The 17,155-nt window shown below is 49.4% G+C and overlaps 1 protein-coding gene and 1 non-coding gene across 2 annotated transcripts in view; one reads left to right on the top strand and one right to left on the bottom strand.

Annotated features, from left to right (window-relative positions):
• Nucleotides 1–17,155, top strand: part of CACNG8 (calcium voltage-gated channel auxiliary subunit gamma 8) — a 31,395-nt gene that overhangs the window by 11,316 nt on the left and 2,924 nt on the right. The window contains exons 2-3 of the mRNA XM_075537294.1: nt 14,569–14,652; nt 16,263–16,403. Of these exons, the coding sequence (XP_075393409.1) occupies nt 14,569–14,652; nt 16,263–16,403 (225 nt within the window). The remainder of the gene's footprint in view (nt 1–14,568; nt 14,653–16,262; nt 16,404–17,155) is intronic.
• Nucleotides 1,624–1,761, bottom strand: LOC142432939 (small nucleolar RNA SNORA7). Its single transcript, XR_012781017.1, has one exon. It is a non-coding gene; the product is annotated as a small nucleolar RNA SNORA7 (small nucleolar RNA).

Here is a 17,155-nt window from a genome sequence, read left to right as displayed (position 1 = left end):
GGATGGGTTTGGGGGCTCTGGGGCTTGTGTGTGTATATTTAAAAATATTTCCTATTATACCTAACTTTTTAGTTCCTATCTAAGAGTTAGAAAACGTATCATTAGACATGAGGAAAATGGTAAAGATGCAGAAGCGCACGGAAGGAAAGCATGAAGCATGACCCCCGCACTCACAGTCTCCCTCATGAGAAAACAATTCCGGTTTTGTCTCTGCTTCTCTGAAGAAGAAGGTGCTCTTGACACGGAAGCCGGCTTCCGTCGCGGGTACTATTGTGTAATCTAATTAAAGCACGCACGCACACACATGCACACATTATGTGGGGAATATCATCCCCGGACATTTTTTCATGGAGACATTGTCTGTTCTTTCAGGGAAGGACCATCACTTCTTTGGGCATGCTCCAATTTCATGCACCATGAGCTTCTTTCAAAATGTTGCTTCTCTCTCCTCTCTCCTCTCTCCTCTCTCCTCTCTCCTCTCTCCTCTCTCCTCTCTCCTCTCTCCTCTCTCCTCTCTCCTCTCTCCTCTCTCCTCTCTCTCTCTCTCTCTCTCTCTCTCTCTCTCTCTCTCTCTCTCTCTCTCTCTCTCTCTCTCTCTCTCTCGTGCGCGCGCAATTAGTTTCGTGTCCACAAAAAGGAAAGTCTCATTTACTTTCTTAAAAAAAATTTTTTTTATCGGTCTGTCACTCACCTTTCGTACAATCTGATAGTTCAGTCTCCTCGGGAAGAGTTGTACAGTCATCACGACAATGGATTTTAGAACATTTTCTTCATGCTGTGCTCGTTGCTATTAGCTCCCCACTCCCCATCAGCCTCCCTGCCGCCACCCCAACCCTCCCCCCACCAAGGAGCCACCCATCTTGGCACTGTCTGCATAGATTCACCTATCCTGGATTTCCAATGCACAAAAATGTTAAACAGATGAACAACCCCCCAAACTAACAGCAACAACAGAGTAAAAGCAATTTTAAAAAATCCTTGCTGGAAAAGAAAGCAGAAAACATTAAAAACTAGAACAAATTTTAAATGGATCAAAAGGGAGATCAAATGAGAAGAGAATTCGCCAGAGGTGTATTCCACATAATTTTCCCCCTTCACTTCCTTTTTTAAACTGAAACAGCTTTCAAGTGGGTTAAAAGGGAGATCAAATGATAAGATACTGCATTTTAACTCAACCACGTCTGCCCAAACCGGCTTTATGGACTTTACGAGGCTCTCTGTCTGATAACAAGGATATTCCTGTCCCTTGACGCTGGCCAGGGAGGATTCACCGGAGTCTTATTCCACGTGTGGACCCTGCAAATGGATTTCAGGCTTCCACTGTTATTCACAGTCTTCTGCCAACCAGGAGTTCACAGTGTCCACCCTGATAATTTTCCCTCCATCGGATTTGGATTTTAGGAGTTACAGTCCTTGGATCCCACTGGCTGGTGTGCTTCTTCCACGTGGACTTAGTTGACGCTTCACTTAGATGGTTTCTTGTTTGAAGACAAGACTTTAAGACCCCCTTTAAGACCCCAGATAGTCCTTGATAGTGGGGCACCATCTAGTGTCTTCACCACGTGGTGTCATAGCACCAAGGGATGGTTGTAACAAGCAGAAGTTAACTTTTTTTTTTTTTAACACTGTCGCAGAGTATCTGCCAATCACCAGCTACTGAGCAAACTGGGAATGGAATGGGTCTCTGACAGGCTTGTTTTCCCTCCCATCTCTGAAGCTGGCAGAATACTAGCTATTCTCCAGATGCGATCCTGGGAGGTCAACTTTCTTATAGTAAAAAAAAAAACAAACTCACTACTGTGGAGTCAATTCTGGCTCACAGTGACCCTGAAGGACAGATTAGAACTGCTGTGAGATTCCAAGATTCTCTCTCTCTCTTAAACAAATCATTTTATCGGGGCTCTTACAGCTTTTATCACAATCCATCCATCCATCCATCATATCAAGCACATTTGTACTTATGTTGCCATCATCCTTTCCAAAACATTTTCTTCCTACTTGAGCCCTTGGTATCAGTTCCTCTTTGTTTTCCTCCCTCCCCCACACTCTCACCATCGTGGACCCTTGATGAATTAGAAATTATTATTATTGTCATATCTTACACCGTCCACTGTCTCCCTTCACCCACATTTCTGTTGTTCATCACCCTGAGGGGTGTGGGGGGAGGTTATACGTTGATCATTGAGATCAGTTCCCCCTTTATTCCTCCACATTCCCCCTACTCCCTCATGGTATCACTACTCCCATTACTATTCCTGAGGGGTTTATCTGTCCTGGATTCCGTGTGTTGAGAGCTCTTATTTGGACCCATGTATAAGCTCTGGTCTAGCTGAATTTGTAAGATAGAACTGGGGTCATGATAATGGGGGTGCGGGGGGGACATTAAAGAACTAGAGGAATGTTGTATGTTTTGTCCCAGCACCTTGGCTGGCTCTTCCCTTCCTTGTGACCCTTCTGTGAAGAGAAGTCGATTGTCTCCAGATGGACTGTGGGTCTCCACTCCGGCCCCACTCCCAAGACTCATTCTTTATGGGAGCAGACAGCCTCATCTTTCTCCCAAGCAGAGGCTGGTGGGTTCACACTGATGACCTTGAGGTTACCAGTCCAATGTGTAACCCACTACCCCTTCTAGGTTCCTTTATAGCAATCAAAGATCTTTAATTATTATTACTAGGAATTGATGATGGGGCGGGGGATTTATATGGGGCAGTGGTGCTAGCATTTATGTTAATGGTCGTGGGAGGTTTCAGAAAATGATTATGATGCTGTGGCCACAACTTGAAAAATGCAGTGGAAAACCAAAAAAGGGGCACAAACGAAAAACTCACTGCCATTCTGACTCATAGTGACTCTATAGGACAGGATAGAGCCACCCTTGTAGGTTTCCAAGGATACAACTCTTTACAGGGATCAGAAAGCTTCATCCTCCCTCTGAGAATCATCTGGTGGTTTCAAATTGCTGATCATGATGTTCGCAGCCCAGCAAGTAACCCGCTGAGCCACCAGGTAGTCCCTCTCACAGGTGAGGAGGCTGGAGGTTTGACTTGAACTCCTGTGCGCTGCCTGAGACACACTCTGTGAGTGGCTCTGGGGAAGGTCTTGTCTCCCAATTGTTTGCTTCCTGGGAGACCTAGTGTGCATTGGCATCTGTCTCTAACCCCTAGTTCTGCTCCTTTTATATCTCATAGGAGCAGGACACTAGGCCACACCCCATGCTACCCCTGCCTCATTGTAACAAAGACAGGTGCGTCCGAAGTGGAATAATCGCCTGGGCCCCGTCCCCAGTGCTTCCTGGTGGATTATGACTCACAGAGTTCAGAGCTCACAGCTCATTTATCCCTGGAATGACAATCCAGTTAATAATAAATTAATTAATTAAATAAAAAACTTAAAAAAATTATCATGGGGAGCTGATATCAGCGTTCAAGAAGAAAGAAAATGTTTTGAAATGGATGATGGCAGCAATTGTACAGTCATGCTGGACCTAATTGAATTCTGGATTGTTATAATATCTGGAAGAGCTCCCAGTAAAATGATTAAATAATAGTAATAAATAAAAATAAGAGTATTTTTTTAAAAGGTAGTCTCAGAAATTCACGAGGGCAGTTCTAACCCTGTCCTGTAGGGTCGCTATGAGTCGGAATCGACTCGCAGGCAGTAAGTTTGGTTTTGGGTTGGTTTGGGTGGTGTGGTGGGCTGTGCACGGAGGTGCTAAACCACAGGGCCAGTGGTTCGAACTCACCCACCACACTGCAGGAGAAAGAGGAGGCTGTCTGCTCCTGGGAAGGTTTAAAGTCTCAGAAAGTCACAGGAGGAAGTTCTGGTCTCTCTTCCAGAGCCGCTCAGTGGCAGTGAGTTTGGTTTAGGGTCTTGGCAGTGTCGTGGATTCCTCACTGGACTGCTAACCACAAGTTCAGTGGTTCAAACCCACCAGCTGCTCCATGGGAGAAAGATGAGGCTGTCGGCTGCCTCATCGAGATGGGCAGTCTTTAGAAACGCACAGGGGCAGTTCTACTCTGTCCTACACGGACACTACGGGTCAGAATCGACTCGATCCCGATGGGGTATTTTGACTAGGTGGCCGTAAGGAGCCCTGGTGGGATGCAGTTGTTGATGCATCGACTGCTCACAGAAAGGTCAGGGGTTGGAACACACCTGCTACAGCGCGAGGGAGAGGAAGAGGAGGCAGTCTGTTTCTTGCAGGATGTTCGGCTTTGGAAATGCTGGGATCCATCCGACTGTCATTTTGGGTCGTTATGGGTTGGAATCAACTCAATGGCAGTGGGGTGTGTCTGGTGGCAAAGTAGTTCAAGGGCACATTTGCTCATCAAAAGATCAGCATTTCCAACCCACCATCCGCTTCTCCAGAGAACGAGGAGGCTGTCTGCTCCTGGGAAGGTTTAAAGTCTCAGGAACCCACAGGGGGAAGTTCTGGTCTCTCTCATAGGGTTGCTCAGTTTCAGTGAGTTTGGTTTTGGGTCTTGGCGGTGTCGTGGATTCTGCACTGGTCTAGTAACCACAAGTTCAGTGGTTCAACTCCCCCCCCCCCCCCCCAGCAGCTCTGTTGGAGATGATAAAGCTACCATCGCCAAAAAAGACGTAAACTCAGAAACCCAAATGGACATTGCTAAAGGAATCTTGGTGGCACAGTGGGCGACGTGTTGGGTGGCTGACCACAAGGTCAGCCATTCGAATCCACCAGCAGCTCCTCAGGAGAAAGAGGAGGTTTTCTTTCTTTCATAATTTTAATAAAATCATTGTATTGGGGGCTCTTATAACAATCCATATATCCATTGTGTTGAGCACATTTGTACCTATGTCGCTATCAGCATTTCCAAAACATGTTCTTTCTATTGAGCCCTTGGCATCAGCTTCTCTTTTTCCCTCTCCCCCACCCTCCCACCCAAAGTTGAGGCTTTCCAGTCCCAGGAAGAGTTACAGTTTCAGAAACCCACAGGGACAGCTCTGCCCCCACCCTATAGGATTTCTCTATGTCAGATCCAGCCGGACGGCAATGGATATTGGGTTTATGGACAGAATTCAGTTGTCAAAGATGGGGGGATGGTGTTTATTGTCAAGTTGTCAAGGAGCCCTGGGGTTGCTGTGGGTTTGGCTTTGGGCTGCTAGCTTCAAGGTTAGTGGTTCGAAACCACCAGCCACTCTGAGAAAGAAAAATACAACAACAAAAGATGAGACTGTCCGCTCCTGTGAAGAGCCCTGCAGACCAGTGGGGAGGTGTAGGGCTGTGATCTGAAAGTCAGCAGTTTGGAACCACCAGCCTCTCTGAGGGAGAACAAAGGGGGTTTCTGCTCCCATCCAGTGTGACAGTCTCAGCAACGCCCCCAGGGGCAGTCCTGCCCTGTCCTGAAGGGTCGCTATGGGTCAGCATCGACTCGATGGCAGAGTCTGTTCCTGTAAAGGTTGGCAGCGTTGGGAAGTCTAAGAAGCAGTTGACTTGATGGTGGCGGCTATTTGGTGGTGGTGATGGTGGTGGTGTGTGTGTGTGGGGGCGGGGGTGGTGCATAGTCGTGGAAAGGAGCCCTGGGGGAAGGGACAGGGCGGGGAAGAGGAGCTGACACCAAGGGCTCAATAGAAAGTAATGATGGCAACAGATGGCCAAATATGCTTGTTAACAATTGATGTATGGACAAGAGCTGGAAGAGCCCCCAATAAAATTATTTTTTTAAACCAACCCAAAATATGTAGCTTAAAGATAAATACTATTGAAAAAAAGAAAAGAAAAAAAAGGGAGCCCTGGTAAGGGGCAGAAGGTAAGCACTGGACTCTTAACCAAAAGCTCACCAGTTCAAGCTGCTCTGAGGGAGTAAGATGAGGCTGTTTGCACCTGTCATGATTGCTAACCTCTTAAAGATCAGATACAGAAGCAGCTCATATTTTCCACGGCACTGCCCCAAATCGCAAGAAGACAGAGATCTCCTGAGTGTGCGTTGGTGGAGGAACGGAGAAAGCAGCTTTGGCACAAACCCACCCCGCAGTAGGCACAAGCTCCCTCACGCCCATTGAGTGGTTTCTAACTCACAGCGACCCGATGGGACAACGCCCGGGGGCTTCAGACTTCAGAGACTCGTGAAGGGAGTCGAAAGCTGCTCAGAGGGACTGGTGGAATCGCAGCCCGACCTGCAACCAGGGCATGGGCACAGTGTCCTCGGGAGCACGCCCTCACCCATGGCCACGGAGCCGACGCGGACTCAGAGCGACCGGCCCGGCCAGGGGAGTAGAAAGCTCCGTCTTTCTCCCACCGAGCAGCTGGGAGTTTCGCTGCTGTTGTTTTAAGCTGTTTTATTGGTGCTCCATCCACGTGCCGTACAATTCGATCATTCCATGCTATCAAGAAGGGTTGGGCGAGCTTTACCATGACCGGGGCTAGAACATTTTATTCTCCTGAGTACTCATTGCTGTTTGTGTCCTTCATTATTTTTACGTTAATTGTGGCAAAACATACACAACATTCTCCATGTCTGCCACTTCCACCTGTACGATTCAGCCCCATTGATTATACTCTTCGTGTTGTTACAACCATTATTGATATTCTTTTTCCAAATTATTCCACCACCATTAACATACACTACATCTCTTCCTCCTTCACCCATGGTAACCATTGGTCAAATTGGGTTTTTTTTTTAGTAGTTTTCTTGATGTGATATTCACACCCCATACATTTCCACACGTAAGTTGCTTTTTAAAAGAGTTGCGTAGACGTCGTTCCAACAAGTTCTAGCGCGTCCTTCCCCACTCCTGTATTCAGTGCTTGCTCCCCAATTCCCCTCTGTCCCCACCACCTTCCCCATCATCCACTGTATCAATTATTGTCTCTGTGCACCCACTCCCTCTGCTTCATAAACTGGGACATCTAACAGAAGCAATCATAAAGAACAGAACAAAAAGATGCTATAAAAACCAAGAGTAACAAAGAAGAGACCACCAACAATATTTTTCTAAAGTCAGAAAAGAAATTTCTGTCGTGGAATAAGGTGGAAATATTTGAGCCTCGAGCAAATACAGGGGGGGGGGGGTTCACGAGAGAGATCAACTGACCAAGCATCCCATTCGACCGTGGTTCGATCCACCATGATCCAGTTTGAAACAGTCTCTGTATGATCAGAAGCTGCTTGAGTCGCTCGCCTGTGATCAGAGGGGATCTGCCAGAGGCTTCATCTGACCAGAGACTCCCTGATGGGTTTTGGGCTCCCACTGTCCTCCACAGCCTTCTACAAATCGGGTGTTCACAGTTTTAAACTCTGATCCCTTTACCTTTGCCGTCGTATCTGGATGGTGTGGTCGCCATCTTTGGATCACACAGGTTGGTGTGCTTCTTCCTTGTGGACTTAGTTGCTGCGTCAGGTAGATGGCTGTTTGTTTGGATAAAAGCCTTTAAGGCCCCAACAGCTGGCGGTCTTGAACTGCTGACCTGGCGGTTAGGGTCCCAACGCGTAACTGCTACGCCACCAGGGCTCCTAATGGAATACGAGGCCTTGCTATACACCTCATGATGCCGCACATCTGGGGGATCTTCAGCTGAGCAAAGTTGGTCAATCCCATCAAGGTGAATATTGTGTGAGACAATTGTTATCAAAGGGCAGAGGGAAAAAAAATCAAGAAGCACGATTTTCACAACAACCCAAACAGACTTTCATGGTTGCAGTGGGAGAAAAGGGGAGGGAGGTGATATACAAGAAAGAACTTACACATACACACACACATATATATGTATGTATATGAAGGATATACGTACACATTTATGTATACATGTATGTATGGGTGTCTGTTCGTGTGTGTATACATATATACACATGTATATACATCTATGACTGTATACTTACATAGACCTAAAGTATGTACATCTATATACACATACATAGATGTATATACATATATACTCACATAAGGATATATTTATGTATGTGTATAAATATATAAAAGATACATAGTAACACCATAGAGCAGTAGTCCTCAACCTTCCTAATGCCATGACCCTTTAATACAGTTCCTCATGTTGAGGTGACCCCAACCATAAAATTATATTTTTTTAACATTTTATTAGGGACTCATACAACTCTTATCATAGTCCATACATATACATACATCAATTGTATAAAGCACATCTGTACATTCTTTGCCCTCATCATTTTCACAGCATTTGCTCTCCACTTAAGCCCTTTGCATCAAGTCCTCTTTTTTCCCCTCCCTTCCCGCTCCCCACTCCCTCGTGAGCCCTTGATAATTTATAAATTATTATTTTGTCATATCTTGCCCTATCCAGCGTCTCCCTTCACCCTCTTTTCTGTTGTCCACCCCCCAGGGAAGGGTCACATGTAGATCCTTGTAATCGGTTCCCCCTTTCCAACCCACTCCATGAAATTATTTTCATTGCTACTTCATAACTCTCATTTTGCTACTGTTATGAATCAGGTGACCCCTGTGAAAGGGTCGTTTGACCCCCCCAGAGGGGTCGCGACCCACAGGTTGAGAACCACTGCCATAGATAGATCCATAAGTAAACAGATAACTAGTAACACGGTTTAAAGAAAAAAAGAGCAAGATTGACCGCCTGGGAATGGGAATCCGCTGGCTGGCGGTAAGTTGGTTTGTGCTGTGAGATAACTGATAGAGTCACAGGAAGCAGTGCGTGTTCTTGCATCTCCCACCGCCTAAATCAGACCTGCACAGTGCTCTCTCCCACACTCCTCCATTAAGCAGCTGGGCTGCTAACCTCAGGGTCCGCAGTTCGAAACCACCAGCCTCTCCGTGGGGGAAAGGTGAGGCCGTCTGCTCCCGTTAGGAGTGACAAGTCTCGGAAATCCAAGGGGCAGTTCTCCCCTGTCCTGTGGGGTCGCTGTGAGTGGACATCAACTTGCTGCCAGTGAGTTTGCCTGTGTTTTTATCGTCCTTGGTGGCTGTCCCTGTGCGAGTACGTCTTGCTCCTGCTACAGTGTTGCATGCGGCCCTGGGGATGGGGTGGGTGGTCCTGTGGGGTTGGTTCTGACCCCCGGTGACCCCCCGGGTGCAACAGAAGGAAATGTCCTTCGGTCCCCACAGTCATGACGCTCGAGCCCACTATTGTAGCTACCGTGTCCCTCCAGCTCCCTGAGGGCTTTTCCACGATCAAGGATGCCGTCCTTTCCCAGGCAGTGGTAACTCCCGGTGACCTAGTTAAGCCTCCCCATCTTCGCCCCCAAGGAGCATTCTGACTGCCCTCGTTCCAAGACAGATGGGTGTGTTCTTCTGTACTCCCAATGTTCCTCGCCGGCACTGTCGTTCAGATGCATCGATTGCCTGGCAGTACCCGTTGTTCCGTGTCCGATTGTCACATGCAGACGAGGTGCCTGAAAATGCCGAGACCTGGGTCAGGGTCACCTTGCCCTCACAGTGACCTTGTGCGGTCCACTGGTCCGGGGCAACAGGTAGCTTGATTTCTTTTTTAAAAAAAATCATTTTATTGGGGGCTCTCATATCTCTTATCAAATCCATTCTTCCATTGTGTCAAGTACATTGTACATAGGTTGCCCTCATCATTTTCAAAACATGTTCTCTCCACATGAGCCCTTGGTATCAGCTGCCCCCCCAGCCAATGAACCCTTGATTATATATATATATATTTCCATGTCTGTGTACACCAACTGATGTTGTTGCTTGCTGCTCCCATGAAGATTCATTGAGGAGCCGGGTAAACCCCGATCTCACTGCCATCGAGTCAATTGTAACTCAAGACCCTACAGGGTCAGGTTAGAACTGCCCCATGTGGGTTTCTGAGATGGTCACGCGTTACAGGAGCAGACTAGCTCCTCTTTCTCCCACGGAGCAGCTGGTGGGTTTAAACTGCTGGCCTGGCCATTAGCAGTGCAACGCATTATCCACTACGTCATCAAAGCTCTGGGCACATCCTAGCTCAGTGAACTTCTTTTTGATGAAAAGCCTGTGGAGCAAAGGTCAACAATGATGCCCAAGCAGAGATGAGCAGATCAGAAGAACTCGTCCTTAGGGGCTGCCGAGTTGGTCCTGCCCCATAGCGACCCTGGGCACTGCTGCAGAACACAACACCGCCCGGGCCTGCCCCAGGTGCATGGTGGTTCTCATGTGTGAGCCCACGGTGGCAGCCACCGGGCCCATCCATCTCAGAGGGCCTTCCTCGTCTCTGCTCTGAGCCCAGGACCGAGACTTTGATTAAAGAGAATGTTGACTCATGGCGGGAAGGGTATCTCATATCACTGAATAAGTTGGGTAAAAATGCAAAGCTCAACCCACTGCCTTTGAGAGGATTTCCATGCACCGTACAGGACAGAGTGGAGCTGCCCCCCTCCCCCAGGGGGTTCCAAGCCTGTCAGTCTTCCCAGGAGCAGGCAGCCTCCTCTTTCTTTCTGTTAAAAAAATAAATCATTTTCTTAGGGGCTCTTACAGCTCTGATCACAATCCATACATCCGTCCATTGTATCAAACACATTTGTTGTCACCATTTTCAAAACATTCTCTACTTGAGCCCTTGGTAGCAGCTCATCTCCCCTCCCCCACTCTCCCTCCTTCATGAATCCTTGACAATTTAGTTATCTATTTTTTCATGTCTTATACCAATCGCTGTCTCCCTTCACCCACTTTTCTGGGAAGGGGTTATATGTAGATCATTGTGATCGGTTCCCCCTTTCTCTCTCCACCTTCCCCTTTACCCTCCTGGTATCGCTACTGTCATTATTGGTCCTGAGGGGTTTATCTGTCCTGGATTCCCTGTGTTTCCAGCTCTTATCTGTATCTGTGTACATGCTCTGGTCTAGTCAGATTTGTATGGTAGGACTGGGATCATGATAGTGGTCGTGGTGGTGGGGAACTATTAAAGAGCTGGAGGGCTGTTGTGTGTTTCATCGGTGCTATACTGCACAATGACTGGCTCATCCCTTCCTTGTGACCCTTCTGTGAGGGATGTCCTATTGTCTACAGATGGGCTTTGGGTCTCCATTCCAGCACCCCTCATTCACATTGGTAGGATTGTTTTGGATCTTCTGATGCCTCATACCTGATCCCGTCGATGCCTCCTGATCACACACCTCTTGCACCTTTGGTGTGGCTGGTGGGTTTGAACCTCTGACCTTGTGGCTAGCAGTCCAATGCCTCACCCAGGGCATCTTCCTGAACCACTCAGGGACCTGGAAGCCAGTGACTGTCAGTCGACCTTGACTTGTGGTGACCTCACGTATGTCAGTGTTGCAGAGTGCTCCCTGTGGTGCTCCCTGTGGTTCTCCATAGTGGTTTCTCCGTGGGGGCTGGAGGGAAGGAGGCCAATCACCAGGCCTTTCTTCAGCGGCACCTCTGTTGGGACTTTTGGTTAGTGACTCTCCTTCCCAAACATTTCTTCCATCTCTTGTTAGTCCAAGTAGACAAGAGAAACAAAATTCATAGACACTCAGACATGTACAAGAAAGAGCTATATATAAAGAGTAATTGTATATTGAGAAAACATCCCAGTCCAGATCAAGCCCATAAGTCCAATATTAACCCATATGTCCAATACCAGTCTGCAAATTCCTCTTCAGACTCATGCAACACATGCAGAGATGCCAAATGCAGGAAGATCACAGGCCAGTGGGTGGAAAACCTTGTGGATCCAGTGGCGGTAGAAGCAGATAAGCACTAGCCTGGGTCTCCACATAACTCCATGTGTCTTGTAAACAGGAGCGTCTCACAGGGAGTGAGTGTGTCCTGCCTCCAGTGAGCTATTTATCTCCTTCATGCCTCCAAGTGAGGTCATCAAACTGAAACTTGATTGACAGGCTAAACGCCACCTCTTCATGCTTAATAGTTTCAAGTTGGCACCAGATGATGTAACTACCACAGTCTCCTTTCCTTCCTCTAGCTTGTCTCTCTTTCTCATTGTTGGCCTGGTCTCCCTTCTGCTGCTCATTCATTCATTCATTCATTCATTCATTCATTATCTCCAGCCTCCTTTCTCTCTCTCTTGTTATCCACTCATTCCATTTGACCCCCTGCCTGTTTGCCAATGCCAATGAGTCCAATTCGAGGTGACCCCCCCCGGTTCTTCTAAGGGAATTCCCAGCTCCCAGAGGATGCAGAAGAGTCCCACCCAACCCAACGTGCACCAGAGAAGGGTTAGCACATGATGGGAAGTGCGTGTACCATCAGGGCATGCTCCCCAAAGGCATATCATGGAAGAACACAGCAGAGTAGGGCACTGGGGCTTGGAGACAAAATCCAGGACAATACCCAAAGATGAGAAGGCAAATGGCCAAAGGGCATGTGGAGGGGGCCTGAGTGGCCAGAGGAGGGCATGGGTGGGCTGGAGGAAGGGCCAGTGGCTGCTTGATCTCCCAGAGGAATGACCAAATGTCTCCTTCAGCCCCACCATTTCAGAGTCCTTTGGGTTCTGGGTCCAAACTAGGAGACTGATACTTGCTTCCCGTTTGTGCCCCGAGTCTCACACAAGGTTAAGCTCTTGGCTGCTAGATCAAGGGTCAGCGGTTCAAACCCACCACTGGGCGAATGTCAAAGTCAGCTGTGTCGCACGGCGACCGCCATATGACAGCGCTTCTGAGGCTGCCCTTCGCTTGCTTTTACGGAGTGGTTACACATTGGGCTGTGAACGGCAAGGTCAGTGGTTCAAAAACCACTGGGCGTTCCTGGGAGAAAAACGAGGCTTTCTACTCCAGTAAAGTCTTACAGTCTCGGAAACTCACAGAGCCAGTTCTATCCTGTCCTATAGGGTCACGATGAGTTGGCATCAACTGAATGGCAATGATTTTTTTGGGGTGGGGTGAGGTGGGGAGGGACTTGGTTTGAGCTGCCTAACCTTGAGGTTAGCAGCCACGTACTTAACCCGCGGCGCCACCAAAGCTCCTTTATGTAAAGATTGGCATCTTTGGAAACCCCTTGGGACCAGTTTTGCCCCTTCCTATGGGGCCGCCATAAGTGGGGATCGCCCCGCAGCAGTGGGCTTGGATATATTTGGCTTAGACACCGGTTAGGATTGCCCCGGGGTGGTGAGAACGGACCAGCGAGGAAGACGACAGGCCAGAAGGCCTGGCCATTTGCTTCCCCAGGGACACAGCCTTCAAGACCCTTGGGAGCAAATTCATCGTGACACAACAGCCACAGGGGGTAGATAGAACTCCCAGGTAGCGCAGTGGTCAAAGCGCTCCAAGGTGGACCACACCTCCCAGCTGTTCTGTTGAAGGAAGCTGTGGCCAACCACTTCTGTAACGACTACAGCCTAAGAAGCCCTGGTGGTGGTGGTGGGGTGGGCAGTTCTGCGCTGCACCCCAGGGTGACTGTGGACTAGAAGGAATCAACTGCACTCCACAGTCCTGGTTTTGGTATTCTGTTTGTTTTTAATATTGCGGGTGGTACCTATAAATGAAAGACTGAAGACGAGTCAATGCATCTGAACCGAGGCATTTGGGAAGACAATTGAAAGCCCTGGGGACTTCCCAAAGAACAAACAAATCTGTCTTGGAGGAAGTACAGCCAGAATGCTCCTTACAGACAAGGATGGCGAGGCTTTGGACATGTCAGGAGAGGCCAGCCCTGGAGAAGGACATCATGCTTGGTGAAATGGAGGGGCAGTGAAAAAGAGGAAGGCCCTCGACATGATGGATGGACACAGTGGCTGCAAGAGTGGGTTCCATTGTGAGGATGGCGCAGGACCAGGCAGTGTTTCCCTCTGTTGTACAGAGGGTCGCTATGAGTGGAGCCAACTTGTTTCTGTGAGCCCCTAAGGGACAACTCCCATGGTGCCATGGGGCTGAGCTCACAACTGGACTCCCAAAGCCAACGGTCTCATGGGAAATGTAGTCCACAATGGGCCCTCCTCTTCCGTTTTTCCAACACCTCTTGCATCTTTCCAAGGGTCCCCTGCTGGGTAAGCGTTGGGCTGGTAGCTACAATTCAAACACATCAGCTGCCAGAAGGAGAAAGATGAGGCTGTCTGCTTCCATGACGATTTATAGCCAAGGCAACCCTGTGTATATAATAAGGTCGCTATGAGTCGGATCAGCTGGATGGCAGTGGGCTTGATTTGCTTTCGGTAGAAATTCGGAAATGAGGTGCACCTTGGGACTGTGCAAACCAATACCCTCCTCTTTCTTTGGGGGATGGGCGAAGGCAGCGATCCCAGAAAGGCTGGCTGACTTGCTCCAAGTCACATAGGACAAAGGTCCCAGTGGCCTTCCTTCCCTTTTTGATTCAACAATTGGTGAAACTGTGGTCCGAACCCAAACCTGCCCTTGACTAGATTCCAAGTTGAAGCAGCTTGATGTGCTTTAGCTTAGAAGCGTGCCCTGCAGTGTTTTCCAAGGGCTGAGATCTTTCAGAAGTTGTGTAGACCGCCAGGCCTTTCTTCGGAGGTGCCTCTGGGGGAATTTGATCTTCTAAAGTTAACCATTTGCACCAGCCATAAACGAAAGGGAAACCAGAGTTTGATCAGGAACCAGCTATTCGTGTCTCCCCCGCAGCCTAGAAAACAGTCAGGGGGAGGGGTGGGGCTTTTATCACGCCCCCACACCTACTTTGTACCCTGAAGTCTCCACTATCATCCCCATCCCCCTCCAGGATTGAAAAGAGGCGTCTGCGTGAAGATCAACCACTTTCCGGAGGACACGGACTACGATCATGACAGCGCAGAGTATCTGCTCCGTACGTGGGGGGACCGCGTAGCTTGGGGGAAGGGGTGTGTATTCCGCGGGGCCAGGAGGAGGTGGGCGCCAGCACTTGGATGGACACACTGAGCTTGGCATCTTGGCCAATCCGAGTGTAGACGCTGAGATCCTACGCTTTCCGATTGGCTGAGCGGTTCCCCGCCCCCTCCTCTCACTTTGGGGCGGGGTGAGGGAGGCGGAGGCGTGGAGAGATCCTGGGTGTTGATTGGCCGTTCGCTCCCTCTGGCACGCCCTTCCCCGAGCGCGGTAACTCCGGGTTGCTGATTACGGCTCTGTGATTGGACGCTGCGCCCTAGCCTCTGCGGCCGTGAGTGGCCACTCGGTGGGGCCGGCTGGGAGAGCCTGCGCTGTGATTGGAAGCTGCGGGCGGGGGGTGGAGGAGTGGGAGTAACGCAGCAAATCCTGAGTCGTGATTGGCTATGGACTTAGGTAGCTTCAGCTATGGCAAGATCTGCTTGCCTGGGCTTTTGGAGGTGGATGGTGGGCGGAAAGGTTTGCAGAGGTGGAGAAGGCAGGAGGGAATCTGAGTGGGAACTAGATGGAGAGAGGGATATGTGTATACGTACTGACGTGAAGGCATAATAGAGGCGGGAGAGCTGGAGAGGCATATGTGTATATTTTTCAAAGCCCAGCATAAAAAGAGACAGGAGAGGGATATGGAGATAGCAAGAAAAGGGGGTGGGGAGAGTTATCTACATATATAGATAGACATATATCTATGACTCCATCTTTATCTGTGTAGATATAGATGGATTGGAGAGCAGAGGTAGAGGGCTAGAGCTCGAAGGACAGAGCGAAAACTATCTACAGGTGTGGATAGATAATATAAAACTACACCTATCTAGAACAAACCAGGCATAAGAGGAAGAAGAGGGGTAGAAGGATAGATATATAGAGGGAAATATGTAGATCTAGATATATTTATAATATATAAAATTATGAGGGAGAGATGGGAACCGAGATAAAGTCAAGTATAAAAGGAAGAAGTGAGATAAATATATACAAAAAAGAGGAGAGAAATGTGTGTGTGTGTGTGTGTGTGTGTGTGATATGAGAGAGAAATTAGAAAAACCAGGCATAAGCAGGGGGGGGACGAGAAATAGAAGGCTAGTGAGAGGAGTAAATTAGGTGTCTATGCAGAGAGGAGGAAAAGATAAGAGAAAAACAGGTAGAAAGGAGGGAAGAGGAAAAGGCTGGGGGAGAGAGGGAGATTGGCAGAGAGGAGGGGGGTATCGGGGGCTAGAAAGAAACAGAGAAAGCGGTTGTAGGTTCACTTAGGAAAGTTTCAGAGAAAACCCTAGCGAGGGAGAGTGATTTAGAGGCGAAAAAGAGAGCGGAAAGTCCCCCAGAGCCAAAACTTGGACCGAGAGAGAAAGAGGGAGGTTAAGACAGAAGGCGCCACAGGGAGAGGCGGGGCCGCTTGGGACCCAGAGACCTCGGTCGAAGCTAGGAGGGGGGAACTGGGGTGTTGAGAGGGGCAGGGTCACACTGAGCAGAAGGGAACCCCTGAGACGCCACGGGAGAGAACGGGCCGGGCGCGAGCGCGGGGTGCGCGGCGCGCTGGAGCACACTCTCCGGTCTCCGCAGGAGTCGTCCGGGCCTCCAGCATCTTCCCCATCCTCAGCGCCATCCTGCTGCTGCTCGGCGGCGTGTGTGTGGCCGCCTCCCGGGTCTACAAATCCAAGAGGAACATCATCCTGGGCGCAGGGATCCTGTTCGTGGCAGCAGGTGAGAGGCAGAGGGAGGGGGCGGCCAGATCGAGGTTGCTCCGCGCGCGGTGTGTGTGTGTACGCGCGCGCGCCCCGCCAAACGCCCCTGCCTCGGGAGTCCCCTGGGGCCCGCTGCCTTCCCAGGCTCTTCTCAAACTCCATCGCCCCCCGCTGGGCAAGGTAGGTGCCGTTTGGAGACGTGGATGCGTAAACGCTCTGTCTGCAGGTTCCCCGTGTGTCACCAGGGGCGCGCGGGCGGTTAGGAAGAGGAGGCGGGGCCTTGGGAAAGAATTGGGGTTTCGAAGTTAGAGGGGCGGGGCGGAGCTTGGGGGCGTGGTCAGGGATCGGAGAGAGAAAGTTGATTTAGATGTCCAGGGAGAAGAGTCCTCTTTGGTTATAGGCCCATTGGGATGAAGGAAGGAGCTGCTTTTGGGGACTATGCAAGCTCAAAATCCAAATTCACTGTCATACAGTCAATACAGGCTCATAGTGAGCCCAGAGGACAGGGTAGAACTGCCCCCTTGGGTTTCTGATAGTGTAAATCTTTAAGGGAGGAGAAAACCTAGTCTTTGTCTTACTGGAGTGGCTGGTGGTTTCAAACTGCTAACCTTGGAGCTAGCAGCCCAACGCTTAACCACTACACTACCAGTACGCCTAAGGGATCATGCAGGACTGCACAGGGAGCAAAAAGGACTGAGTCTGGGGGACTGGGTGAGCCCTGGCCAGTAGCCTATCTGAGGTGTGAAGGTTAGCTGAAAGAAAGGTGAGTCA

Source organism: Tenrec ecaudatus, chromosome 18 (genome assembly GCF_050624435.1).
Source record: "Tenrec ecaudatus isolate mTenEca1 chromosome 18, mTenEca1.hap1, whole genome shotgun sequence".
Lineage (NCBI taxonomy): Eukaryota > Metazoa > Chordata > Mammalia > Afrosoricida > Tenrecidae > Tenrec > Tenrec ecaudatus.
The sequence above is the reverse complement of the archived record's forward strand: the minus strand, read 5'-3'. Positions and strand labels throughout refer to the sequence as shown.